Raw genomic sequence first — 27,469 nt, 5'->3', positions numbered from 1 at the left:
TGATGTGTTAGAAGCTGGAAAAGTGGGCAAGCGTAAGGATCTGAGTGACTTCGACAGGGGCCAAATTGTGATGGCTAGACGACTGGGTCAGAGCATCTCCACAACTGCAGCTCTTGTGGGGTGTTTCCGGTCTGCATTGGTCAGTACCTATCAAAAGTGGTTCAAGGCAGGAAAAGTGGTGAACCGGTAACAGAGTCATGGACAGCCAAGATTCATTGATGCACCGGGAGGGGTAGAAGGCAGGCCCGTGTGGTGAAATGCCAACAGACACGCCAATGTAGCTCAAATTGCTGAAAAAGCTAATGCTGGTTCTGATAGAAAGTTGCATCACTCGAGGATCTCTCTGCCTCGACTCCGAAACTTAGGGAGGTCTACACGGCCACTTGGTTCTACTGGTTGTCCTCTGTCGTTGGGCACGGTGCATAGTTGCCTTGTACCGTCGGGCTGCTCGGCCGGCCGGTGTACTTACCTGCTACGTAAATGGCGATGTCGCGGCCCGCCCGGTCTTCTTGATCTATATCCTCCATTTCTGTTGTTGATTTATGTAACACTACTCGCTGCCTTATGCGGACCGCCCTTGTAGTCTGTACCTGGACCTGTGTTTTTGCATTCCATTGTCTCATGCCGTGTGTACCTGATTCCCCCACGTCCCTACCCCTCCACCTTTTCCTTTCTGTACCCCTACCCCTTCTCCTTCCCATATTCTTTGAAAACTGAATAAAAACTTGATTTTGAAAAAAAAGAAAGTTGCATCACATTTTTTGTGTATGGGGCTGCGTAGCCACAGACCAGTCAAGGCGCCCATGCTGACCCCTGTCTACTGCTGAAAGTCACTATAATGTGCATGTGAGCATAAGAACTGCACCACGGAGCAATGAAAGAAGGTGGCCTGGTCTGACGAATCACATTTTCTTTTACATCACCAGGATGCATGGAGGCCCCATCTCGCAACTTACAGGGCTAACAGGATCTGTTGCTAACATCTTGGTGCCAGATACCACAGCACACCTTCAGAGGTCTAGTGAAGTCCATGCATCGGAGGGGTCAGGGCTGTTTTGGTGGCGAAAAGGGGGGCCTACTCAATAGGCAGGTGGTTGTAATGTTATGGCTTATTGGTGTATATTCAAAGAGTATGACAAAACTAGACTAGGACAAACCCATAGCGGGCCCTGCTCTCAAGCTTACAATTCTACAAACTGTTCAATACACTGGACAGCTTTCATCAGATTTCCTTGACGCGAACCTTTGTTTTGGAACAATAAAGTATGGCAATATACCATATAAGGGTATACAGTAATGCAACGATAATTACATTTATAACTAAAGTGCCCTTATATACTTCATACTTCTGGTCACATGTATAGTCTGTTATTGCCTAAGCCATGACTGCTCTTTCTGCTTATTCCCCCCCTGACCTACTTTGCTTTATATTTCCGTTTGTCTGAGCTCTCGTGTCCTTGCTGCGTATTCTAAGTCACCTCTATATACCACACAGTGGCCTTCAGCTGTGAATGGAGTTGTAAAGCATGCTAGTGTGGCACACCTCCGAGCTCTCATTGGCTGAGAGAGATTTACTCTAACCATATATGGAAAGGATGGCCATATATGGAATAATGACCCTCCTCCTAGGTAGGCGGCGAAGGGCTAACCTCTGTGCATAGCTCGCTATACTGAACCCTCGCTGCATTGCAACCGGGTGCTTTTAATCTGTGCAATAGACGCCGATCGCAGCTAGAACCGACAGGCAGATCCGGTAATAATGGTCAGCGAGACAGAGGGCCAGGCAGCCGGGCTCTCACTGCAACCAGATCGGCAGACGGAAAACGCAATGGACAGTTTAGGGCAAGGTGAGAATGAGGCCCCTTTAATAATGAATTATTGATTATATGTGGACAGGTAAACCTAGCCTATACCGTAGATGGATAGCACCAATTACCCCTGCTGGAATGCTATCATTATCTCTATGTTCTGTATACCAGACTACATATCTTATCATGTGTGAATATATATACATGCGTTAGAAGTTTTGAAAGTTTCTAAATGTTCTTCATTCTTGTGCAGAATGGTCATTGACTCATTATAACTATTATAACTAATGCCGGAGAGAAGTGAGCTTCACTATCCGATGGTATCTAACCTAGTCAATAAGAGAGATTTTAAGTTACTTTAACACAATACACATATCAGATATGTACAATGGTCATGTGTAGATTAGGTAATTGTGTGATGGCTAGCGTTTGCAAGCCAAAGGCAACCTGATACATCAATCTAAAGTCTTAATGGAAACTTCAGTAAAGTTTACAGCTTGTGATCACTTAACACGTGTGTGTGTGTGTGTGTTGTGTGTACATAATCACCAAGGTCACCTTTAGACTTACTCCTTAGCCCCCTACAGTGAACCATCTATATACCATGCACCATACATACAGATGTATAGCTGCTGCAATGTACTAACATCTTTGTAATTAATCCTACAAACTTCCAAGATAATATAGAAGAACTTTTACAGTATTTTATTACTAAAATGTATTTTTGTTCTAATTTTATTATTAGATGTCATTATTATTAGATTTGTAAGAAAGCTTAATAGATATAAATGACAAGAATAACATAATAAGATATGAATGAATACTATTATAAATAAATGTACCTTCTGCGTTTTCATATAATAAAAGTGTTTTTTTGTATAAACCATATAAATGTTTTATTGTCCACCATCATTCTGGCAAAAACACATTTTATGAAGGCATGTGTATTCAGTGGCAGACTAAAGTCCTTAAAACTTTAATAGTCATATGAATATGCAGCATATTACACAACTTACCACCTTGGCACAAATTGAGTTAATTACCCAGAATAAATATATGTAAGATACGCAGGTATGTGTTCGCTTAACATGCCTATATCACATGTCCATGCCTTTTTAATGGTTGATTTACTTACCTGTCTCTTGTGATTTTGGTTATTTTCAGTAAACATAAATGTTACTTTGGGAAATGGGAAAATTGCATATTTGTTCACTATTGTTCATAGAAGTGTAACCATCCAGTACAGATTGTTCTACTAGTTGAGTAAGCCATGGAGTCATGATCTGGAGATCCAAGAGGCCATAACAATGTTTCCCTATCACTGGGTGACTAGACCCTTAATACTTCACAATAATGGACTAGATGATATTCTTCACCCTGTTATATGGTCAAGTTTAGTAATTTTATTCAACAGCCTTTTCCTGTTAAATAGGCACAGCACACTGTGAGGCTTTGTGCAAGTTTATCATCTTGAGAAGAACTCAAGGCAGGGCTGCAAAGGACCAACACTTTTCCCTAGTCTAACATTCTGGAGTTCCTTCAAGATGACGAGTCTCTCAGCGCACCTTTAGTGGAGTTAGTTTGGGTCTAGGATGCAAAACACCCCAACATGTTGTCATTCCGAGAAGGGACCCTTATAGTTAATTGGCAAGATGAAACTTTTTATCTCGTTGTAACTTTATTTATTATTTTTAAAGTTCCCAGTTCCTGAAGTTGTGTCCCTCACCTATGCTTATATAATAGTGATAGATCCACATGAGTGTCTCACTTCTAATATGGTTTTCAGAATTTTTTGACACTTAGACGTGTGTTAAACACAATGTATAAACCATTCATGATACAATCCCCTTAACAACAACTGTTGTTTTTTTATGTGACCTTTCCTATCCCCTTTGCCACTAACCATTTGACTAATTCCTTTTTGGCATGCGCTTGGTGGCTTGCTGACCTCTTCTCCATGTTAGGTCAACACCTGTCCAAACTGAACCGATGGAGAAAAAAAGCGACTATATACTTATTATTGTATCATTATATGGTTAAAATGCAAATAAATCCAGCAGCGATGAGTTCTGGTTACTTATTGGTAAAGTCAGTCGTAGAGACAAAGTGTTGTTGATCATGCTCATAAAAAGTTTATAGCGTGAAGGTAGCTGAAGTGTATCTGTGTCCGGAAAAGAAGAGCACAACAAATGTGCTGGTAATGGGGACCTGGGACCAGGTTCTCCACCAGCCCACTTGGTTCAGTGAAAAATAGCAAATAATATGTTTTAAGTCATTATGTCATGAAGTTAAAGAAAAAAATGTGCAGGTAAAAAGTCTATAACAAATATCAGTACAAACTGATGTAAAACATAACTTTAATGCAGTAATCTTTCCCATATTTTTATTTTTAGGAATAACTTGAAGATTTCAAATATCTTCGAACATTATGCCAATTGCTAAATTAAAGTGCATTGGTGACCAACCCTACAGTTCATAGTTTTAGTAAATCAACCTATATAAATAATCATAATCATCTCTGCTTATCTATATCATTGTTACAGTCTAATGTCCCATGTAGCCTCCTCAACAATAAATGCATATTGAAGTACTATGAAGGGGTTTAATATGTATACTTTGACCTGTAGGCAAAAATATACTACCTTTTAGGAGAAGCTGCAGCTTCAGAGCTGCAATGCAAGACCCCCTCCATGGTCACGTTTTTGCTTAAAGCAGCAAATCAGTGGCAGAAAAAGTGCTCCCATTGAAATATAACACAACTCTTCCAAACACAAGATCTGTGTCTCTAGTTCCAGCTCAGATGGAAGGAGATTACTAATACAGATGGTAGCCCTCCATCATGACATAACAACTACTGTTTGGTATAATGGGTTACAGTCTGATTTCATTGGGTTAAGACAGAGGTGGCCAACAAGTTGATCTTCAGCTGTCGTAGAACCACCATTCATCACGTGTATTAAAACCATTGTTGATGAAATCTCAACCTTTGTCTGCCCCTTTCCAAAATATAATATCTGCTTGTGCATGCTTCCTAAATGATGTGTTGGCTCTTTAACCTTGGAGACACAGATTAGAGCAGAAATGTAAAATAAGGAACCTTGAACAGCTGTCATCAAGTTCTAGCAAGAGAGCAAGACAAGTTTGAGTATGTAAAAATACTAGCTTCATCTAAAAAAAACCCATCATGTTTGTACTGGCAATCACATCAAATAGATAAAATATGGAATTCTCTCTGTATATATATATATATATATATATATATATATATATATATATATATATATATATTGCCGGCATATTAAAATTAAAATGAATAAATATTTACAGTTTTTGTATCCGATGGCTAACATTACTGATGTCAGAAACATGTTTGAACAGTTAGTTTCCAAGCTGTGAAACTGGATTTTGGAGGCTACCTGAGCAGAAAAGCTTTGAGTCTGCAACATACTTTGCTGCAGGTCGTTATAAGCAAGCGTTACAATATAAAGAAAATATTCACCTTAAGGGGCTAACTCCTGGAATGTGTCAAGCGTTCTGCAAACATTGATCGTGGTCATACTTTACCTTGAGGTCAAGATGTGGTTATTAAAGAAAAAAAAGTATATTTTATATTATGAATTTTCAAACTTTAAATTCCAATTTAATTGGAAAAAATATATATATATTTTTCAATTAGTTACATAGTCTGGATTCTTAGTGTGCAATATACCATTTTCTTTCATTTATACAAATGTGATCAATTTGAAGGAGACAGAATGCTTTATGATATGTATTTTAATTTATACAAACTAATACAATGTAACTACTCTATTATAACAAATGAAATAGCTTCCAGGGAAATGAATTCTTACATTTTGAGATATGCACATTTCATTAATTCCCAAACTGCTCTTTGGGGAAAAAAAAGGGTGTTTGAGCTACTACTTTTATTTTAGATCACCGTGATGTCAATGCTGTACTGCAGAAAAAAATAAAATGGCTCATTTTTTCCCATTTACTTAACAAGAAGGTCCCAAGACTAGAAAACTGGGGAGTAAAACCACTGGTTACATAAGAGCACGACTGTACTTCTACAAGTCAGTGGTTCAAACCTGCCTCTTATCACCAGTGTAATTCCCATTTGGAATCTCATATACCTAAAATAATAATAATAATAATATAAATAAATAATTTATAATTTATAATATAAATAAATAATAATAATTATTATTTATTTATATAGAATCAACAGTTTATGTAGCAACATACTTTTTTAGTATGTACATTCAAAGGACACAAAAAAACTAGAATTAAAAGACTAAGACAAACTAATAGAACTCTAGATGGCCTTTTCTATTAACAGTTCTTAGATTTCTTATCATTGCCATGACTGTGCAGTAGGCACAGTCACGGCAAATATCATGGTCACAGCCCGGTGTGTTAGCACCAGTTTAGCAGATATAAGGCTTCCAATTTGGTTTTACTACTGGGGTAATCTGTCCAGTTCTGGAGATCACATCACCAGATTTGAAATATTCCAATGGAATTCTATAGTGGAAAGTGTGCATTATTAAATGTATTAAACACACTGAAAGCTCTGCACTATTACACATCTATTACTATATCTTGTAGCTAAAGTGGCTCTCTGTTTTATTAAATTATATATATGTATATATAGAAAATGATTCAACACTTAGATGATGTCAAATGCCTTATTTCAGGTAGGCTAAACAATGTTACCGACATTTTCAGTTCCCTTCTGGACCTTTGCTTAGTTCTTACAAGACATGTGTCCATTACTAATTCTGCTGGTGTATCCATACTTTTCTAGATTTGCATTTGTACTTCAATAGAATAAAACATAAATGTATATTCTGCACTTTTGACCTACACACTACCCGTCCTGGTCATGCTGCCATCTCCTGAGTATATATACCATTTGATTACAGATGGCACAAGTGTGACTAGTGGGAAGGAGCTAGCAGAGGTCACTGCAGTGGAAGAGACCAAAGGGCACAGCGCTCCTGATGTGTTTGATCTAAAAATTCAGCTGCCTGGAGGGGATATTGTTGACATACAGGTGAGAAAGTGTGTTCTGTCCTGTATGATTCTCGATGCATTAAGATCAGAGTGAGTATTTGTTTGGAACAAACTCAAAGGCATTTTGTACATCACTTAAATAATTCATATTTACTGCTCCCAAAAAAAAAAAAAAATGCACTTTTTTTTGCACGTCATAAAACATAACACGTTTTATACTTAAGAAACCTAGTAATCCATTGTCTAAAAATGAAGCCATAGTGCAAACAGCACTAAATTCTATTCATAATGATTAGGTTTCATGTTTTTAATGTGTGTCATCTGGATTTGCTTTTGATATTTTTGCGGAGTCTGATTCTCTGCCACAAACACTGTAGGGGAGTAAAGATTTCATGGTAAAAATAATATACTGTAGTCTATGTTAGTTCCCACGTTCCAAAAATCATGTTGTGTTATGCCAGTACTGATGTGGATTAATTGTTGTTGGTTCATGTGTTGTCAATTTATGCTCACAGGTGTCTCCCAAAGAGCTGGTTCAGGAGATAATCCAGGTGCTCATGGAACATGAAGATTCATGTCACAGAACATGCTTTTCACTACAGTTTGAAGGCAATGTGCTGGATAACTTCTCTGAACTTAAATCAGTAGAAGGAATAAAAGAAGGGTCCATTTTGAAAGTGGTGGAAGGTGAGAAATGTCTGTGGAACATCTAACAAGACATGACAACCAAGATGAGATATATCTAATTCTAGACACGTTCTCTAGGACAATAAAACAAATGAGAAACACTTTAATGTGTTCTTCATGTTAAAATACTTTATTAATTTAAAATTGATCATCACCAAAATTGTTTGCTGACATTTTATGATATAGTCAGACTGGAGCCAACGGTATGATTGCTTTGTTCTCCTTAAACATATGGTTCTGCTACAGAAGTTACACTAATATATAATGCTTTGCATTTTGATGTCACCTTCTGAGTGCTATCAAAGCAACACGTTTGGGACTTATTGAGCATGCTTTTTGTTTTGTTAGAACCATACACAATCAGAGAGGCTCGAATCCATATCCGCCATTTCCGGGACCTGCTGAAAAGTTTGGATCTCACTGATGCCTATAATGGTGTGGACTGTAGCTCTTTGTCCTTCCTGAACAGCATCTCAGAGGATGATATTGGAGGTATATATAGTGCACCATGGAACTAAAACTGTCAATTCAGATACACAATCAACAGAATTGGCCTTTATATGTCAATTACTAAGTATTTCCGTATTTCAAAAATGTAGAAAAGGGTTCTTAATTATCTAATGGAAATAGACATTTAAATAGTTTATAGCAACAACCTTTTCTCTAAACATAAATCATGGCCTCTATTTAACGTAAAAGGAATAGACCCATCTGGGGGTCTTTACGTTGGCCTTGACTATACTGTTTCTCATTGACTGTTTATCTTGTTTTTTTCCAACTCCATAATTTGTGGTGGGTGTCTTCCATTCTAGATTCTCTTGGACATGAAAACAATGGCAAGAAGAAAAAACGCTCCTCGGCAGAACAAAGTCTGGAAGCCATTGATTGCTCTCCTCCAGAATATATTCTTCCTGGGAGTACAGAGCGTCCCTTACAGCCACTTCAACCACTAACTTTGGACAACAAGGTATGTCCGTGATGTCATCAGCAGAAATTCAATAATAATCGTATTGTTTTGCTTTTCTAAAGCCATTCATTAGGCTGCACTGATTAAACTTTAGTTGTTATTACGTCAAACCTCTCGATATGACTTGTAATATATGCCATTACCCTTCCAGTAGCAAAAACTTTTTAGCTCATACACACAATAGCCATGTAAAGTCAACTGCCGCGTAGAAATATCACATTGTAAATGTAAATGTCAAGGTCTTTCCATTTCACAAACATGTTACTTTCTTTCATCTGAAAGAATAATTAACATTATGCTCGCAGCCGAGATTGTAAAAAAAAGAAAAAAAAAAGCTATCCAACGAACAAACATTGCATAATAAGGCTTGCTCAACCAGTAAATCATTTTCAAAAAGCTACGGTTTTAGAATAAATAAAATGACAGTATTGCAATATTACTCACACCCCCTGTGAAGAAGAATGCATATTAAAGAACTCTGTGACTACTTTCATATGCATTCTTCCAAAACTGAAAAGAACTAAATGAAACAGAGAAGAGACTGCCCTGCTTCTGCAGCTGCCCTCTTCTGCCATGGTCCATGGTCCATTCTAGCAACTGGTTGGCATCTTGAAGCAGCAATAAGTGGCAGAAAACATTTGCAACACTGTCCATGAACACATCCCCTCTGCCACCTCTGTACATAGTTAACACTATTTAATCTTTGTTATTCACAGCCACCCCGGTGCCTGAAATCCTTGATGATGAGCGGCTGGAATCCTCCACCTGGCAATCGCAAAATGCATGGAGACCTAATGTACTTGAATGTCATAACTTTGGAAGACCACTACATAAACATCACTGCTTCCAACCGGGGGTTTTACATTAATCAGTAAGTGTTGTCCCTGCCTTGACTTGGTGTTTATGTGTCAATGGAATCTTCCTTATGTTTGAACTTTGTGTGTGATTTATAGGTCCACTGCAGAAGTGTTTAATCCCAAACCAGCTTCTCCAAGCCACTTGAGTCACAGTATTGTGGAACTGTTAAATCAGGCTAGCCCAGCCTTCAAGAAGAATTTCTCGGCGCTACAAAAGAAAAGGTAAACTATCGAAATAACGCTCATAATGTAATATCAAATAGTCAGGGCTACACACACATATATATATATATATGTGTGTGTGTGTGTATATATATATATATATATATATATATATATATATATATATAGAGCTTGTTTGCAAAATCATAAATTATAATTAATGTGTCGTCTCTGTCCATCTGACATTGTGCTGACAATCAAGTGATAATCTTTTCCATGGCTGAATAAATAAATTACAGTAGTAATATTAATATAATACATCTTCTCCAGCAATGCAATTGCTGAATGAGGTCTGAATAAATTACAATAGCGATATTAAATCTTCCCAGCAGTAATTATTAACAATGAATCTAGTCTCGCTGAATTTAGTATTTTAAAAAATCTTTTCCATCAAATAAATTAATATTGCTGGATAGAAGGGAATGGAAGATGGAACAGGGATTTAGCAATTAGTTTTAGAAAAGATTGTAGCCTTCATATGAAATGGAAATGGATGTGCAATTTTACCATGTTTACCCCATTTTTCATTTGTATACACTAAATAAGCCTATGTAATGGTGTTTACAGATTAAAATTAGCAGATTAAAAACCCACTTTTTTGGTATACTAAAAAGCCATTTTAACTTCCTGGATTTGTAGAATTATTCATTTATTTTAAGTAATCTCCCCAATTAACCTGATGATTATTATGAATTCATTCAGATATTAAGGCTAAATATCTTCAAACCATTTACAGTGATAACCGAACAGAAAGCACACGCTGTAGGTACTTTTAATACGTTAATTAAGTTATGATAAAAGCGGTTCCCTTTTATTAAACATTGACTGGAGGAGTGATGTCATTACTTCTGGAGAATTTTGGCAGCTATATTTTGATTAGTGTGGCCTTTTCTTCTTTTATTGCCATGGGCATAACAAAGTGGGACTTCTCAGTTTAACAGAACAAGAAATTAATACAAATGGGTATAGTTATTTTCATACCTGGGAACTCTCCGGGTTTGACCGGGAAACACTGGTTCTTCAGGTCAACACCCAAATCTTCCGGGTCGCGGGAGCAGGATCTTGGCACGCCCCACTTTTTTGCCCATTTCCCCCTTAAATGGGGGTGTTTCCCAAGATGTCAGCAGGTATGCCCAGAGGTCAGCAGGTATGCCCAGAGGTCAGCAGGTATGACATTGGCGGGAAAGTCCCCAGTGTCAACAGGACTGCCCCCAACATAAACGGGACCAGCCCACCAGCGTCAGCAGACAGTCCTGGCTGCATCCCGCAAGGGTAGGCTCTGGGTAGCCGGGACCCAGAAGTTCCCAGGTATGAGTTTTACTTATTGTGATCAAACTGAAAATATAAACTGATATACACAGGGTGCATAGACATCCACTGGAGAGGATAGCAACACCGTATCAGGTTTACAGTTGGGTCGCACCAAACACCAACCATATCATCGACTGTGTCAGAGCAGAGGATGCATACAACTCACGGCTTGGCTATGAAGAACACATTCCAGGACAGGTACTACAATCCTGTGTTGTGGGTCATATGCGGGACGTTGACATTTACAGAGGTGCTGGCCTCAAGTTCTATTTTAACTACTATCCTGATAGTGGCAAAGCTTCACATTTTGTGTCTTTTTTGACTCTGTATAAGTTAACAGAACATTTTTCTAAAGGGGGTTTAGTAGAGGGACAGTTCAGTTTGTGTTTGCTGATACATTACCAACTGAGTTAGCTTTGTATCATAAAGTGCCAACTCCAGCATAACGAATAGCTCAATCAATGAGATGTGTTTTAAGAAATCTCACTGATTTCATTGTTTATAATACAGGAATAAACATTATATTTTCTCTTATAAGCGTATTGAAAAACAATTAAAATGCTAGATATAGAAAACACTAAAACACTAAATCCATTCTATCCTCTGAAATGCATTGTGAATATATCTACTAGTTCGTATAACTAATTAACTGGCTAATAACAAATATCTTCTTCTATCTGAAGACCAGAGACTGGAATGAAGAGTTACAGACAACCAGAGAGCTTCCGAGAGAACTCCCTGCAGATCAACTGTTGCGCCAAAGAGCCAACTTTAAGGTAACAACATATGAGCGTGCACACACATTTTTTCTGACTTTTAAAGATACCTTGAACGCTCTTATTCATTTTCTTAACATTTAAAGCACATTTTTACAAGAAACAATTACTATAAATACAAGAAACCCACAAGTTATAAACCAAGGCAATAAAGACCAGCTTAGTTCATGCATTTTCTAGGCTCACTTAGATATCTGGCATACTGTCATCTTGTGGAAGAATGAACAAATATGTATTTTTCTTTATATTTCAGGGGTTCACAGTAACAATAATTAACATTATTTTGTCTATTTGCGGTGTTATAGATAAACTCTGATTTTGTTGGTGCATGCACAAGAGGAGCTATGGCAGTCATTGATGGTAATGTCATGGCTATTAACCCTGGCGAAGAGACCAAAATGCAGATGTACATTTGGAATAACATCTTCTTCAGCTTTGGTTTTGATGTGAGGGATCACTACAAGGACCTAGGTGGAGATCATGCCGCCCATGTTGCTGCCAGCCATGACCTCAAAGGAGTTCAAGCCTACAGTGACTTGGACATTGAGGAGCTGTATGTATTGGGAACTGTAGTTCTGGATTATAGAGGATACAGAGTAACTGCACAGTCAATCATACCAGGGATTTTAGACCGCAAGGAAGACCAAAGTGTAATCTATGGTTCAATTGACTTTGGTAAAACCGTTTCATCAAATGTTAAGTACCTCACCTTGCTTCAGAAAGCCAGTAAACCATTAAGAATTATGAGACACGTTGTGTTGAATGAAAAGGATGAAGAAGTTAATCTTTGTTCATCTGTGGAGTGCAAAGGGATCGTGGGTAACGATGGACGCTACTACATACTAGATCTCCTTCGTACCTTCCCACCTGATGATAATTTCCTTCCGCCGAAAGAAGAATGCACACAAAAGGAATCCATATTCCGATTTCCTAAACATTATCGCCACCAACTATGCAGCTTACGCCCAGAACTGATTGAATATTTTGTTCAGTACAAGTAAGTTACTCATTTCCAAACTGTACATTTTCATAGCCAAGGAATGCAGAAATATTTTTTACCCCATGCTCATATTTTGGATCTATCATTGTTATAAATCCATGCAATTATCCATTATAGAGATGTCCGGCCATACATAGTCCTGATAACATACTTGAATACATTAACAAACATTTTCACATTGAAAATTAATCTGACCAATTGTTATACAATGGATTTCAACTGAAATTGAAAATTTATGGGGACATTCATGATAAGATTATCACTAATTGCCTGTTACACAGTCTTACTTGCGTTATTATCATTTTTTTGCATTTATATTTTATCTATTAGATAAAATGTAATTAGAAACACATATTTACTGCTGTGAGCTAATATAATAAAAGATTTCTCAAAATAAAAAAAAAATAGCTCAGTGTATTCATATTATTTTTTCAGACGTCGTTGATGTGGAGCTTTAATTAAAATTGGACCACAATCTACTTTACATTTTCTATTCATTTAGGAAGAACTATCATTTATAGCCATTAATGGGTTGCCACAATACAACCTCTTAATTAGAACTCTTATAAATATTCTGTAACTCTCACAGATATGCTCAGTTTATGAAGATCATCGTGGAAAAGACGAAGAAGGGAGACGTAAAGTGGAGTGAAGAAAATGCGAATGGTGGTAAGTTTCCATTATGTGCTGATTGAAGGAAATGAAACTGTAGAAAGAAATGGCTATTGCCAGCCATAAATTGAATTGCCTCCGAATGAAAATGTATCGCTAAATTTTATCAAATTTTTTTTTGCCAACATCGCTAGAATCGGAATTTAATAAAGATGGGTAAATTTGTCTCGGATAATTGATTTTAGTGCAATATAGCTTAACCGTCCCCGAAGCCTCTGCGCTACAGAAGAATGAAAAAGTATTACTTGAATAAATTACAATATTGTTGTCAGCTTAAGCTGATAAATCTATGCATATTTTAGTAATGTACTTTATGATTTGTAAAACTGTAGGAGCGATGGCTCCCAGACTTTAACCCCTTAAGGACAATGGGCGGTCCCTAAACCCATTGAAAACAATGCATTTTGAGCCCGTACATGTATGGGCTTTGTCATTAAGGGGTTAACCATTTGCCCGCGCAGTATAACTTAGTGCTGGAACATTGGGCTTCTATTTCAAAAAGGGAGATGCTATGTGTTGTTGTGTCTGGGTTTGCAAATGGGCGCAATGGCTTCTAATATTGTAGGGTATTTCTAGTGAAAAACAACATGATTTATAAAGCTGTTGAAAATTTCTGTAATGGGTGTAAAATTATTAATGGCAGCTCACGGCTGTACCGCGCACGGTAGGTCATTACCATTGTAATTGTTGAAACAGAGCATTTGAAAACATAAATCATCGCGTGTCACTTTTCTTTTAGTTGAGCCGCAGGGAGCGGATGTTATCAGAGAAGCCTGTCGAGAAGTCGGTTCTGTCGTGGATTACATTTTTGATATCCGTTTTAATTCAGATGTCTACTCATCTGGTAAGTTCCATTTCAGATTGCGACGGCAGGAATAATAATTTATGGAAGAGTATTGTGCGTCGTTATTCTGCTATGTTGTGCGTAGCAATCAAATAATCAGATATCTATACCCAGGACCAGGGCCGGCCTTAGGGGTGTGCGATCTGTGCGGCCGCACAGGGCGCCATGGCAACAGGGGCGCCTGCCCGAGACTTAAATTAAAACCCCAATGTTTTAATTTAAGTCGCTCGTGAAGTTTTTAGCAACCGCTTGGCGCCCCTCACTCTCCGTGACTCCGTTGCGGTGCCGGCGTTTCATGCTGAGCACCGAAATATGATGTCATATTCCGGCGATCAGCTGTGAAGTGCGCATCGCGGCAGAGGGGGAAGACGGACGCCTCCCGCTCTCACTGTAAGTAAGTAAGGATAATGAGCAGTGAGAAGGGGCAGAAGGGGGGAAGGCAGTAAGAAGGGGCAGAGGTGGTAGATAGTGAGAAGGGGCAGAGGGGGGAAGGCAGTGAGAAGGGGCAGAGGTGATAGAAAGGGGCGTTTTGTGACAAGATTTTTTTTTCCTCTCTTTTTTCGGGATGGGGGGTGTGCCAGAGGAGTAGTCCGCACAGGGCGCCAGATCACCTAAGGCCGGCTCTGCCCAGGACATAGTGGATGCGTTGTAAATAGTCCTAATTTTCAGTGCACTTTCTAATGGAAGCAGGCCAGCACCCAAAACATTTCAAAAAATGACTTAGTAATCAAAATGTCCCTCAACCTATCTTGAATAGTACAAATAATGTAATATTACACTAGAGGAAGAAAGTATTTAAAACTTCACCTTTAGTGGAATATGCACTCAAGGCAGATAAAAATCTAAATAAACTGATTTTACCCTATTTTTTGCACATTACCAACGAGTTACAGCGTACATTTGTATCAGATGGTAATGAAGTGACTACAATCGATCAACTGATTAGAATTTTGGGTTAACCCAAATAAAAAAGCATGCAAAGTATTTTTATTAGTTTTACATATTGAAACAATCTCTTTCTTTTGTCTTATTTAGTTGTGAGGTTTCCAGAGTCCCAAATCCATGCCAATGAATTGCAGAAAAGATTACTGAGGGAAGCTGCCTCGTTCCTCTTGTCCGTACAAATTCCAAATTTTGTAAGTTGTTTTTTTTTTAAGTTTCAAACAAAATATCAGTTTCATGAATACGCTACTGAAAAATCATCTTTGATCCTTGAATTAGAATACCATCTTGAGTAACAAATAATACACTCTTAGTAAATGTATTATGTTCCTTGCTGAATATATATTTTATTACATCATATTTTCTAGAAAAAAAAAATATATGATAACTGTTTTACAACAGGTCACATACAGATGCCATTATTTAAAAATGATTGAATGCCCCAAAAAAATTTCTGCAGTATGTAATTTGCAATAAATGTATATTTTATTTTGTATACGGCGCTTAGTCCTAGATCTTCATTGACCTATTTTTCTCTGTCACTAACAGATAAAAAGTTGTTTGGATCATGTCGTTGTCCCCTTGGATGGTAAAACACTTACAGAGGCGATACATGCTCATGGGATTAATGTCCGGTATCTGGGGACAATTGCTGAAATGATCAGTCAGATGGAGGATCGCCAGTCCTTGGACCATGTTTATGTAAGGACCATTGTGTTTGGTGAAGTGACACATTTACATATATTATTTTTTCCCCAAACAGACTGAATACGGTGTATAACATTTTTTGTGGACAAGAAAGTGAGATACTGTATATATAAATGTCTTAGTTGTATGTATGTGATAGCTCATCTGACGTGGTTGCTTCATGTCACAAGCTGAACTTGAGGAAAATCATTTAAAGGCCTCATGGAAGAATGTTCCACCCTTTTCTGGATTTAAGAAATAATGGAAATCCAAAAGGACCTTAAAAAAAAAAATCCTAACCACACTTTATTTCCCTTACAGAGACTAGTAATCCTGGAAATAGTTACTCGTTCAACCAAACTCATTCTTCGCAACTACCTTCAGGTAAGGGCAGGGTGATCCTTAACCATTTAAACATGCCAATAGAAATCCTATTTATTTGGCATTATAATTCAGGTAGAGAGTGCGTGTTTGTTCATGGTGTTCTTGGCTTTCCAGTCCTTTGGTTTATTTTCCATTGATCCTTTCTATGACTGGCTAAGATAAATATGACATGTACTAACATGTCAATCAAACATGATGATGTGTCATGGAAATGTTCATTTATCTTTGAAGGGATAAAAATGATATACATATATACATTTTAACATTCTTTTTATTTTTATTTTTTCACTTGGGTCAGTCTCTCATTGCCTCAAATGCCTTGACATCCCAAAGTACCACTGGGTATCTTTCGAATGAATGTGGTTACATTGAACTATTTTGTTTTGGAACTTCTTGAGGTTTTGATAGGCAACCAAAATATTATCTACAATATATGTATATATAAAAGCTCGTTTGAGCAGGGCCCTCCTCACCTGTTGTCTCTGATATAAAACAATAAATAATAATAATAATAATAATAAGTGAAATGTAACAGAAGTATCTGGTGAGCAGGATTGTTATTTAACATATGAAGAATGATGCATGGGTTTCAACTGCACTGCAATATTAACTATTTTTTATCATCATTATTATTATGGCCAGGGTGTGGAAATGTCTGCCTTGTCGGCTGCAGTGAGTCATTTCCTTAATTGTTTCCTGAGCTCCTATTCTAACCCAGTGGCTCACTTGCCCCCCGATGAGCTGCATTCTCGCAGAAAGAAGGGCAAGAAGAAGGTTCGGCCGCTGGAGAATGGAGACAGCACAGCATGGACCATTATGACTCCAGCTGATCTTTGGAAACAGATCGTCCAGAAGGCCAAGGAGAATTTTGATTTCACTCTGTCATTGTAAGATACTACCCCCTCCGAGAATGCTTCTTCTTTTTATAGATAACTTATGAAGTGCTTGGTAAATGATGTATATAAACTTTTTTCAGCACGGCATAGAATCTATGAATTAATAGTCAACATGGTTTCTGGACAGAATGCATATTTAATATTTTTTTTAGATGCCGTATAGAAAACAATCAGCAATTTATTTTTGGGGTGTCATGTCAGCCTAAAATACTTGCTATAAACTTGGGAATTTGTCGATATGCTTTGGAACATTGATTTCCCACACTTTTGCCCCTTAATCCTATAGCAGCTTGATTGAGGTTGGGTTGAGGCTGTCTGCGATGAGATATGGCTTAGTTGAGAAAAAAATCATGGCATATGGCTGAGATAAACAGCATTGCCCCTGTCTAGAGAACCATGTGTATCTTTAGCAGCGTGATTTCTTTTTTTCTGTGTTATTCTGTTTAATTAGCCCAGGCGTTTCTGTATGTGTTCATTGTGTCCATCTTACTCCATTTTCCTCTGTAACATTTCTCCCTGGTCTGTGTTTCAGTGACTCTGTGGACCAACTTGCTGAGAAGTTGAATCTGCAGAAAGTTACCCTTCTCCGAGAGTTCTGCGTGAAAACTGGAACACAGGTAATTTATGGGCCTAGTAGACCAAGCACCAAAATTCTTGGCTGAGAAATGACATCCATGTGGGTGTCTGTGGGTGTGCAGACAGCGCTATGCTACATTATTGTTTCTTATGATGGTTTTCTGGTGGCCACCAATAGGACCACAGCTGAGTTTGGTAGCCACACTAGCAAATTACAGGTGCATAATATACAATTATACAACTAAGACTAAGACAATAGCATACAAATATTTGCAACAACAAGATAACCTGATGTCACGGTCTGCACAACTGGCATAATTTAAGGTGGCCACATGCTACCGAGTTGGTGGCCGCACTTGAGAAACGGTGCTATATATGAATAGTAATTTGAGACGTCAACACATTTTCTATCTAATTGCAACATCATCTGAAAGTACAGTCCGTGTATCAGAAATTCCCAACCTAGGGAAGGGAAAAAAAATGTAACTATTGCAAAAGTATCATTTTCACTATAAAGTATTCCATTACATGCTCTTTAAACTTTTAACTGTGAAAATGCTGATTTTGTTTCTTAATACAAACAATGAACAGTACAGGGTTAACGATATAGACCTTGAAAATACATTTTTAAAATGTAATTTACAGGAAATAGATAGACGTGGTCTCGGAAAGCAAAAATAAGTAGTTTATTGTGTATGTCCTTTTATATGCTTGGGCCCTGGGGCTTGAAGCTTGTGGAACGCGTCAGAAGAAACTGCAAATACAAGAAGAAATGCAATTACATTCTTGTGACTTTTATTAAAAGTACAGGGTGTTAGAAGTGCTCTCTGTTATAAACCATTAAGAAATATGCAGAATGGATTTAGTCGGTGACCAGTGATCCCTCAAATGTTTCATAGATAACATTTATATAAATGTTTTATTCACAAATTGATTAAAATCGTAATTCTGTATTCTAAAGAGCGTTATGTTATTAAACTGCATATCCCGGAGACTTTGTAATGCCATAAATTAATTATCCCCAAGGCACATGTATTCAATTTTATATTAAATTATACAGGGCCTTTCCTGCTAGAAGTATATAGGACTCTTTGAGAGGTATGCGTCATACTTTACTCTAGGTACATGTGCAAGAGCTTAGAGATATTACATATATACGGCATATGAACTTGACTTGCATATAAAAAGCATGCGCAGGTTTGTTTATATGGTCACAGCTTACTGGAGAAGAAAAAAGATATTACTTTTTGGTTCAAAGGAGAAAATTTTCTACCTTCCACAAGGTGTTATTTTGGTAAATTTATCTCGATTTTTCAAATGATTTCTCATTCCTTGCCCTTTAGATTCTTTTGCGTGAATACAATTTTGAAAGCCGTCATAAGCCGGCTCTGACAGAGGAGGATATTCTAAATATGTTTCCCGTGGTCAAACATATAAGCGTCAGGGCCAAGGAGGCGAGAGAGCTTTTTAACAAAGCCCAGGTCACCATCCAGCAAGGTAGGAACTAGGACACCGCATATTTTCCTTCACAAGTCTACACTTCCTTCTTCTACATTTTACACTTTGGTCGGGATAGAGGACGTCTAACCCTTTCAAATGTTCAATTATCAATGGAGGCACTGGGTACATGTTAAAATAACTATTATTTGTGCTATGTAGGTGGTCTGAAAGAAGGTATAGTCTTCCTGAACGAAGCTTTGCTCCAGTTTAACAGTGTATATGGTGCTATACATCCTGAGATTGCGTTATGTCTGCGTCTTCTTGCAAGAGTCAAGTTCATTTTGGGAGATGTGGCTGAGGTGAGTGACATACACGCCAGCATTAGCTACTTAGTTCCAATTTTTGCATAAAAAGGGAAGATTTACTGTTCTCTATATTAAAGTACCCAGAGAAAGTAGAATTGTAGTTATTTTAAATCAAGTATATAATAAAAAAAATATTTTTTAAAAAACTAGCTTTCCAGGCTTATTGAATGTTTTTTTATTTGTTAAATTTGTACATTGAAAAAAATCATAATTTTTAAGGCAAAATTGATCCTGAACTGTTTCTAAATATAATTGTTATATATTCATGTTTCTAAATATAAAATTGTTTCTAAATATAATCGTGATAGTGTTTCAGTGAATTATTTTTTACGATTTCTTGTTTGCATCAGGCGCTGGATAACCAGCAGAAAGCTCTCATAATGACAGAGAGGACCCTGGGATATGACAGCACAAGCACAATTCAGGATTACGTATGTCATTTTTACATTGTCAGTGAGCTTGTAGACAAGTTATTATATGATGTAATATAGCAGTGAGGGATGAAGTGAGGGATGAAGTAAAACACTGTGTTGTAAGTGTCCGTTTTAACGCAACATTGGTATCAATATAAAACCACCCATTTTTTTTTATAGAAATCTTTCTCATGAAGTTTTTGGACATCTTATTTGCCTTTGGGACATTTTTTAGCCTTAATGGTATTATTAATTTTTGAAGTATATCAATCAACACACGAGCACAATTAAAAGACTTATGTTTATTCACAACATTTTCAGTAGTTATGCATAGTAATTGAGTATAATGGTCAGTAGAGTCTTAATAATACATAATAGTTAGGGCAGTCAGAGTCTGAAGAAGAAAGAGGAAAGTTAAGATAGATCTTCCATTTTCTTGGCACACTTTGGTGAATATGCCCCCTTTAAGTCAATTCAGTTATTTCACAATTTCTTCTCTTTGAAGTGATCCATGGCCATTTTTAGTGTTATTTATGTTATCAATATCTTTAATTCATTAGGTTCTTCTTGCTCTATACTGCTTTGGCAGTGGACAGCTACCAGTAGCTTTGAAACTTCTGTACCGGGCTAGGTACTTAATGCTGATGATAGCCGGAGAGGATCACCCGACCATGGCTACCTTAGATGTAAGTAAATCACCAAAGATAGTGTTTAGAAGCTTTATATCTATATAAATATATATAAAATGAGGTATTACTGTATTGCAATGTGTTTGTGCCTTGGGTAGGTTGAACTATAATTGTAAACACAATAATATACTATTATCGTGTTCTTACAGAGCAATATTGGTGTGGTACTCCAGGCTGTACTTGAGTGTGACTTATCCCTAAGGTTTCTAGAGAAAGCCCTGGAGACCAATAAGAAGTTTTATGGAAACAAGTCACTAGATGCTGCATTAAGGTAATGAATTGTTACACTCTTTTCCCATGTTGATTTGTGGAATATCCTTCCCATGATTAGTTCTATCTGAATCGAGTTTTTGAGGGCTAATCACCTCATATTTCTCTTAAATGCACTTTGTTAGCTCACCTTTTTAAAGTCTAATCTTTTTGAGCAATTGAATAAAAACCATCAATGGTCATTAGTGGTATGTAGGCTCAGGATGGAAGTGGTGGAAAAAATAAAATGTCACATGAGTGACTAGTGAGTAGTCTGTGTTTTTGCGCTTTATTTTTATTACTATATTGGGCGACCGCATATGGTGATGCTGAATCAGCTCATGCCAAGAATTGATTAAAGTTTGAGTCTTTATATCAAGACAAATTGGCAGACTAGATGGGCTGCATGGTTCTTATCTGCTATTAAATTCTATGTTTCTATGTATGTACTATGAAGTAAAGCCCCCAAAAACCTATAAAGGGTTAAATTCTAAGTGAGCCACATTTCTCATGATCTTTACTTTTACTCTAACTTACATGTTTGTGCTCTATAAATATATATATATATATATATATATATATATATATATATATATATATATATATATATATTTACTATTAACATTGTCTAGTACTGTGTTTATCTTAATTTAAGGTGTTTTGTTATTTAAAGAACTCTAATGCAATTGAGAAATCATGTCATGTGAAAGTCTTCACCATAAAACAATGTTTCATTTAAGAGTTTAAGAATAAACATTGTAATCCTCTCTAAAAAAAAAAACCCAGAAGTTTATGATAAATTTTCTAAAAGTCATACCTATGTCATTACATAAGCTTTCAAGACCTCTGAGGTCCGTTTTCAAATAGAGAGGGCACTCATCTAAAGAAGAGAACCTAGAGGTATTGAAGGCTTATGTGACAGTTGATCCGCTATAAGGTATTACATTCCACTAAATACTTAATCTACACTGGGACCAGTACAGAAATATCCATTATCATGATACATATAGAATGTGTAGTGCCCTGCTGTTGGTAAAGGTTGGCACACACCTCTGTTGAGATAAGAATGTGCAAACAGATATGCAGCAGCAGGTGATACAAAGTCCCCACGGAAAGGTTTTGAATTACTTGGTCTGACATAACACAGCTGGCTGGGTCAGTGACCGAAGCAAAACATTTTCACGCCAGTTGGGGTTTTTATCATGCAGCTGCTCAGCTATTCTTTATATCTTTGTTTTATTTCCCATTTTATGGGCAACCTATATAATAAAACCAGTTGGTCCAGCTTTTCAGCAGCACAGCCTTCTTTTTGAGGAATAAGGTATCTTGAAAAATACGTTGCACATGGGTGTATATATGACAAAGTGGAACAATTATCGTTCAATTGGGATATACTGGAATAGAAGATGACAAAATAGTCAAAATAGTCACAAATATAGGCGATAGTCCCCATATGAGTCTGCCCAACTTAGTAGACAGACGAAGAAATCTTGTCATGATGTCATGAGATCACTGGTTTGTTTCTCTCCTGCAGTCATCACTTGATAGCCCTGGCCTACACATCTAAGGCAGAATTCAGAACGGCGATGCAGCATGAAAAGGAAACATACACCATATACAAAGCTTTGGTAGGTAGCACTATGGATGCTTTTCATTGGATAAAACAATAATATGGTTGAATTGTTATTAATTGTAGAATGTCCAACTCAAAGTTTAATTTGTTGTAATTTACTAGTAAAATAGGTTATCTGCACATATCTAGAAGATACCTTAAAAATGAGGTGAATATAACATATTTTGCTCAAATGCCTATTCCAGCTGGGTGATTCCCACGAACGTACCAAAGAGAGCTCTACATTCTTGAAGCATGTTACACAACAGGCTGTGAACCTTCAGAGGACAATGAATGAGATCTACAAAAACGGATCCATTGCCTCCTTACCTCATGTCCAGGTATCTACTACTTGTGTGATGAGATTTGGAATTTGGCTGTGTTATCCAACCTAGAATTTTCATGTAAAAAACTGAACGTTCTGCTAACTTTACTCGCATGTGTTGTACGTTTTCCTCATTTGCGAGAGAGTTCTACTGCTAACCACACCACAGTACTTTGTGGTTATTTATTGGGCAGTTACGATGTCAAGTATAATAAAAGAGTAATTCGTGCTTAGTAAATTAAAACTCTTTATTGCCTTCCTGTGGTTGAAAAATAGTACATGGTAAATGACGAGCCCAACCAAATCTGATAAACACCATATATACTTTCCATTTCTACCTAATGCACCCAAAACTGTTTCATGTGCACCGAACACTTGATGTCAAAACAAGGGCAGAAACATAAGTAATATAGCCATTTCCGAGTCATAATTTCTTATGTGGGTGTGTTGGAGCATTTAAATACGACTCAAACATAAAAAAGATTATTAAAATATAAACCTCGGTGCATAGGGAATGAATAAATAAATAATACTTTACAATAAAGTTCTACAACTTACCTTACAACACAAGACATACTTGCAATCTTTATGACACTTGTGAACAAATACATTGAATAAAAGTCATTTATATAGTCATTATATATCCCAATATCTGTCATCTGTTACTTAGTGTCAATATACTATTTGAATAAAGGATCACTGCAGTTGACTACATTGTAAACTTAGCACATTTATTAAAAAAGCAGTCCTTAACCGCAATGACAATATAAGTAAAATAATAATTCCTGAATATTGATCTTTTTTTTTTTAAAGGAGATTTTGTAATATTCAGGATAATAGAACCGGGAATATATTTGGTCAAGGTTTTTTTTTACTATGGCATGGGAGGGAGCATCGACTTTTCACAACAGGCAACAGAGAGCTGCAAAAGACAGCTTCTTCACCTAAAGGGAAAAAAAAAATAAAAACAGAAGATGCTAGGAAATAAATACACTGACGCAATGAATATGTGTCATCAATAGAAATATCAAAAGAAATTTAAAATTCTTCCAACTAGTTCTATTTGACAGTTTTGCAAACAACATAACAAATATAAATTAGCTTTGGGCCTTTTGCCTCTGACAGCGTCTTTAGTTGTAATCTCAAATGTAACACTCAGTGTCGGATGTATGGTGTATCTAAAACAATGCTGGTACATTACAGATGGTGTTGGTGTACAGATGGAACCAACACCTCCTCACTTTCAACACTTTTGATCACAGATGTTCAGGATGCCTTTAAAAGGGCAATTTCTCTCATTTAAAAAGGTTTATAATATAAATACTATTATGCTTTTAGGGTTTCTGGAAACATCAGAAACAATGTAAGGCCTAGTTAAATACAGAACACAAATGTACATATGAGAGTAAGATCTCGGCTATCTCTATCTGCCTGTCTATCTTCGTGCTGTGAATAGTGACGTGTGACTTGTTTCCATCATCTAGATTGTGCCTCCTGGAGTTGATGTATTGTTGCAGCATCTGAACCTTCTCAATGGCATTGTTCGGATCAATCTAAGGTGAGCTGAAAAGTGACTTGTGATATTAAAATATATTTTTCTATATGGCAAGCAGAAGTTGCTCATTTGACTTCTTTTTTAATTTACAGCCTTCGTGAGGTAAATGGCAGTGTCAACACAAAACAATTAGAGAACGGGGATTCTCTAGATTCTATAGAGCAACAGCTAGAACAAGACCCTGCGCTGCCAGCAGAGCAGCAGGAAGCAGATACATCAGAAGTGCAGGTAGAAGGTGATACAGCACAGAATGAGGATGCTGCTGAGGGGCAAAAGGGCATTAGCGAGGAGACAACAGAAACAGCTGCTGAGAAAGAGGATGCCTTGGAAAAGCAGAAGGAGAATATCTCTGTGGAGCAGGTAGAAGCCATAATTGAGAAGCAGAAGAAGGAAGAGGGAGAAGAACAGAAGGAGGAAACTGCTGAGGAGCATGAGAATGCTGTTGGTGAACAGGAGGACACTGCTGAAGGGCAAAAGAAAGATGTTCCAAAGGAACAATGAAAGGCTGTAGATGAGGAGCCTAAAACAAAGTGAGGTTATTTTTTAGGAGCAGATGGAGGATGCAGCTGACAAACATAAGGATTATGTATGAAAAAAGATGATGTTTCAGAGTAATAGAAGGAACATACAACTAAGAAGCAGAGAATGCATAATGATCAACATTGACATCTCCTTGAGATATTGCATTGCCAATCACAACTGCTCTTGAGTTAGTGGGACAGATTTTGCATCAAAGAGCAATGCGTTTACAATTACAATCTTGCTTACCAGGAAGGCTTCAGGAGAGCGAGCTTCCTTGTTTTTATCTTGGGATGGTTATTTGTTTAAACAGGTTTCTATATTTTAGATATTAATAGAGCTGATTGGAAAAAATATACATTTAGCACAGAACAATCAGAATTATCAGCTAGGCTTTTTAATGGTGAATTTATATGCTTTCTAAACAATAAGAAATGCTTGTTTTTATATACTTTGCTATTTTCAAGAATATTTGAAAAAAAATTATGTTTTGTAGAAAACCACAATGCGGCAACTTTTATAACTGTTGCTTCAAGGGACAGTTACAAAAGCACTTTGTTAATGACATGTATATATTGAAGTTGGTGGGGTAAATTTTTAGAAATACAGATCTTCAAGACACCAACTTGGTGTACCTGACTATTCTGGGTTTTGTAGTCCAAGTCCGATGGAATGTCGGTGATTTATGATTGGAAGTGTTTACTTTGAATTTGGAGAAGTAAGCCTTACTATTATTATTGCAGGGAGTGGCTAAGGACAGTTTATGTGTTTTCAGATCTTATTGTGATAATATAAATATCTGCTGGAAAGATGTTCCACATGTTCATAACAATGATTGTATTTATTGCATTATGAGTGATTACCTATCACAGTTCTTTACAAAGTTAGGGTCCTTTGGAGCCTCTCACCTCCATCGCACTGCATCAACAAGATAGAATAGAACTCTTGGGCAGGTTCAATGGGATGTGAGGGTATATATATATATATATATATATATATATATATATATATATATATATATATATATATATATATATATATACACATATATACACATACACACACATATATGAATCTTGTCTGGACATTAACTTGGCAGTGATCCTGCATGTAGGGCCTCTTCATAAAGTATGCACCTCTTTCTGCATGTCACAAAGTTTACTAATACATGAAAAATTACTCATATTTAATTCTCATAATTTCTCAGGAGGAAAATGAACCCCTTAAGGATAACGAGTTATCCTTAAACCCATTAATGACAATGCATTGTGAGCTTGTATTAAAGAACGCCAAATTACTTTTATAATTGTAATAGTTGCATTTGCTTGGGTTTTTATATTGTATTGTATTATATTTTCATATTTTTATTATCACACGGAGCACCTCTTAGCTAGGTAAATGCTCCATTAGCATAAACGTGGTCTCACTAATCCAGTTGGGTTTATGTATAAAAAGTGCAAAGTTTGAAAAGTAGTCTAATCACTATAGCAACCATTGGTAATATTAATGCTGATTAGACCATTTACACCACAGTCTTTCTATACATAAACACCAATGTCTTCTCACCTGTGCCTCACATGCTGCTCTGGCAAAAGAAACATCAAAACTGATCAAGAGAAATACAATAAAAAAATGGCTGCTTTACTTTTGTAGAAATGTTTCATTTAACATTATAATTCATATTTTTTTCTACTGCTTTTTTTTAAATTACTTTTTCTACGCATATTTTGGATTTTTGAGTGTCATTTAATAAATATAAAAATATGGAAATATGGTCTTCATTCATCTATTGATCCGCTATAAGGCCTGTATTAAATGATAAACCACTGATTCAGGTATTTTCTCTGGGAAACGCAATGAAGCTCTTATTTGGGATACACATGCCTAAACATTAATAGGGTACCTATCAAAGTAGGGACACATTCTGATCACCAAGAAGTTTCCAAGACGCAAGATCAAGCTTCACAAGGAGGATCGTGGTTAGATAGGTACTGATGTGAAACATACATATAAGTAATATTTCCATTAAAACCATAGCACAACTAAAGGATATAAAAAGTATTGTGGGAATTCCACTTTAATAGACACTAACATCACCTATGTTCCCTGATTGCAGCAGCTACTGAATCTCTTAATAGATTTTCCGAGCAATTTTTAGGGCCTAAAGGCGAGAAGGTCCAAGTCCATCATTTATACAGTTAATGAGGTCAAGGTTCAATTATTTCTGAACCAAAGAAATTGTCACAAATATATTTTATTACAAAGCACTTATTCAGATAACAACCACTGGGACAATTTCAGACCCATATGCGGACATACCATATAGATATATTAGGATTTCATTCCTGTTATATCGGCATAAATATAAATACCAATGTGGAGCAGTTATTTACAGTATTGTTGATGTGGATCTATTCTACATTTATTGTTTACTCTTAAAAAATAAATATGCACAGTTCATTAGGACTTTCATTTTTACTAATGCAACATATTATATTATATTTTAATTAAAAATATTGGAAATTCTCAAGATAAAATTGTATCTTTTTTTTTAAATGATAGTCCCATTTTAAAAAGTGACAGAAAAGATGCTATTTTCTCCAATAGATCAACTCTTCCTAATTATGTATATCTATATAAATAAATACGTACAT

General features: G+C 36.6%; 1 protein-coding gene across 1 annotated transcript; it reads left to right on the top strand.

Moving 5' to 3' along the window:
- Positions 1-1,692: 1,692 nt before the first annotated feature.
- On the top strand, positions 1,693-25,287 carry LOC128500319 (clustered mitochondria protein homolog). Its single transcript, XM_053469435.1, has 26 exons — positions 1,693-1,847; positions 6,737-6,867; positions 7,343-7,514; positions 7,863-8,006; positions 8,327-8,481; positions 9,198-9,352; positions 9,435-9,560; positions 10,922-11,069; positions 11,555-11,647; positions 11,953-12,644; positions 13,237-13,316; positions 14,059-14,163; positions 15,199-15,299; positions 15,655-15,807; positions 16,114-16,176; positions 16,819-17,063; positions 17,605-17,689; positions 18,992-19,145; positions 19,308-19,447; positions 19,804-19,884; positions 20,427-20,552; positions 20,705-20,826; positions 22,339-22,432; positions 22,623-22,757; positions 24,226-24,299; positions 24,389-25,287. Exons 1-26 carry the CDS (start codon positions 1,760-1,762, stop codon positions 24,795-24,797), a joined length of 4,071 nt encoding a protein of 1,356 aa, XP_053325410.1. The 5' UTR covers positions 1,693-1,759; the 3' UTR covers positions 24,798-25,287.
- Positions 25,288-27,469: the final 2,182 nt, after the last annotated feature.

The sequence above is a fragment of the Spea bombifrons genome, chromosome 1 (assembly GCF_027358695.1).
Source record: "Spea bombifrons isolate aSpeBom1 chromosome 1, aSpeBom1.2.pri, whole genome shotgun sequence".
NCBI classification, from domain to species: Eukaryota; Metazoa; Chordata; class Amphibia; order Anura; family Pelobatidae; genus Spea; species Spea bombifrons.
This window is presented reverse-complemented; position numbering and strand designations above follow the sequence as displayed.

Coding starts and splice junctions, on each gene's coding strand:
- LOC128500319 (XM_053469435.1), top strand. CDS start 1,760: ATGGTCAGCGAGACAGAGGGCCAGGCAGCCGGGCTCTCACTGCAACCA. Junction 15,300..15,654: donor CCGTACAAATTCCAAATTTT/GTAAGTTGTTTT, acceptor TGTCACTAACAG/ATAAAAAGTTGTTTGGATCA. Junction 20,553..20,704: donor CGACCATGGCTACCTTAGAT/GTAAGTAAATCA, acceptor GTGTTCTTACAG/AGCAATATTGGTGTGGTACT.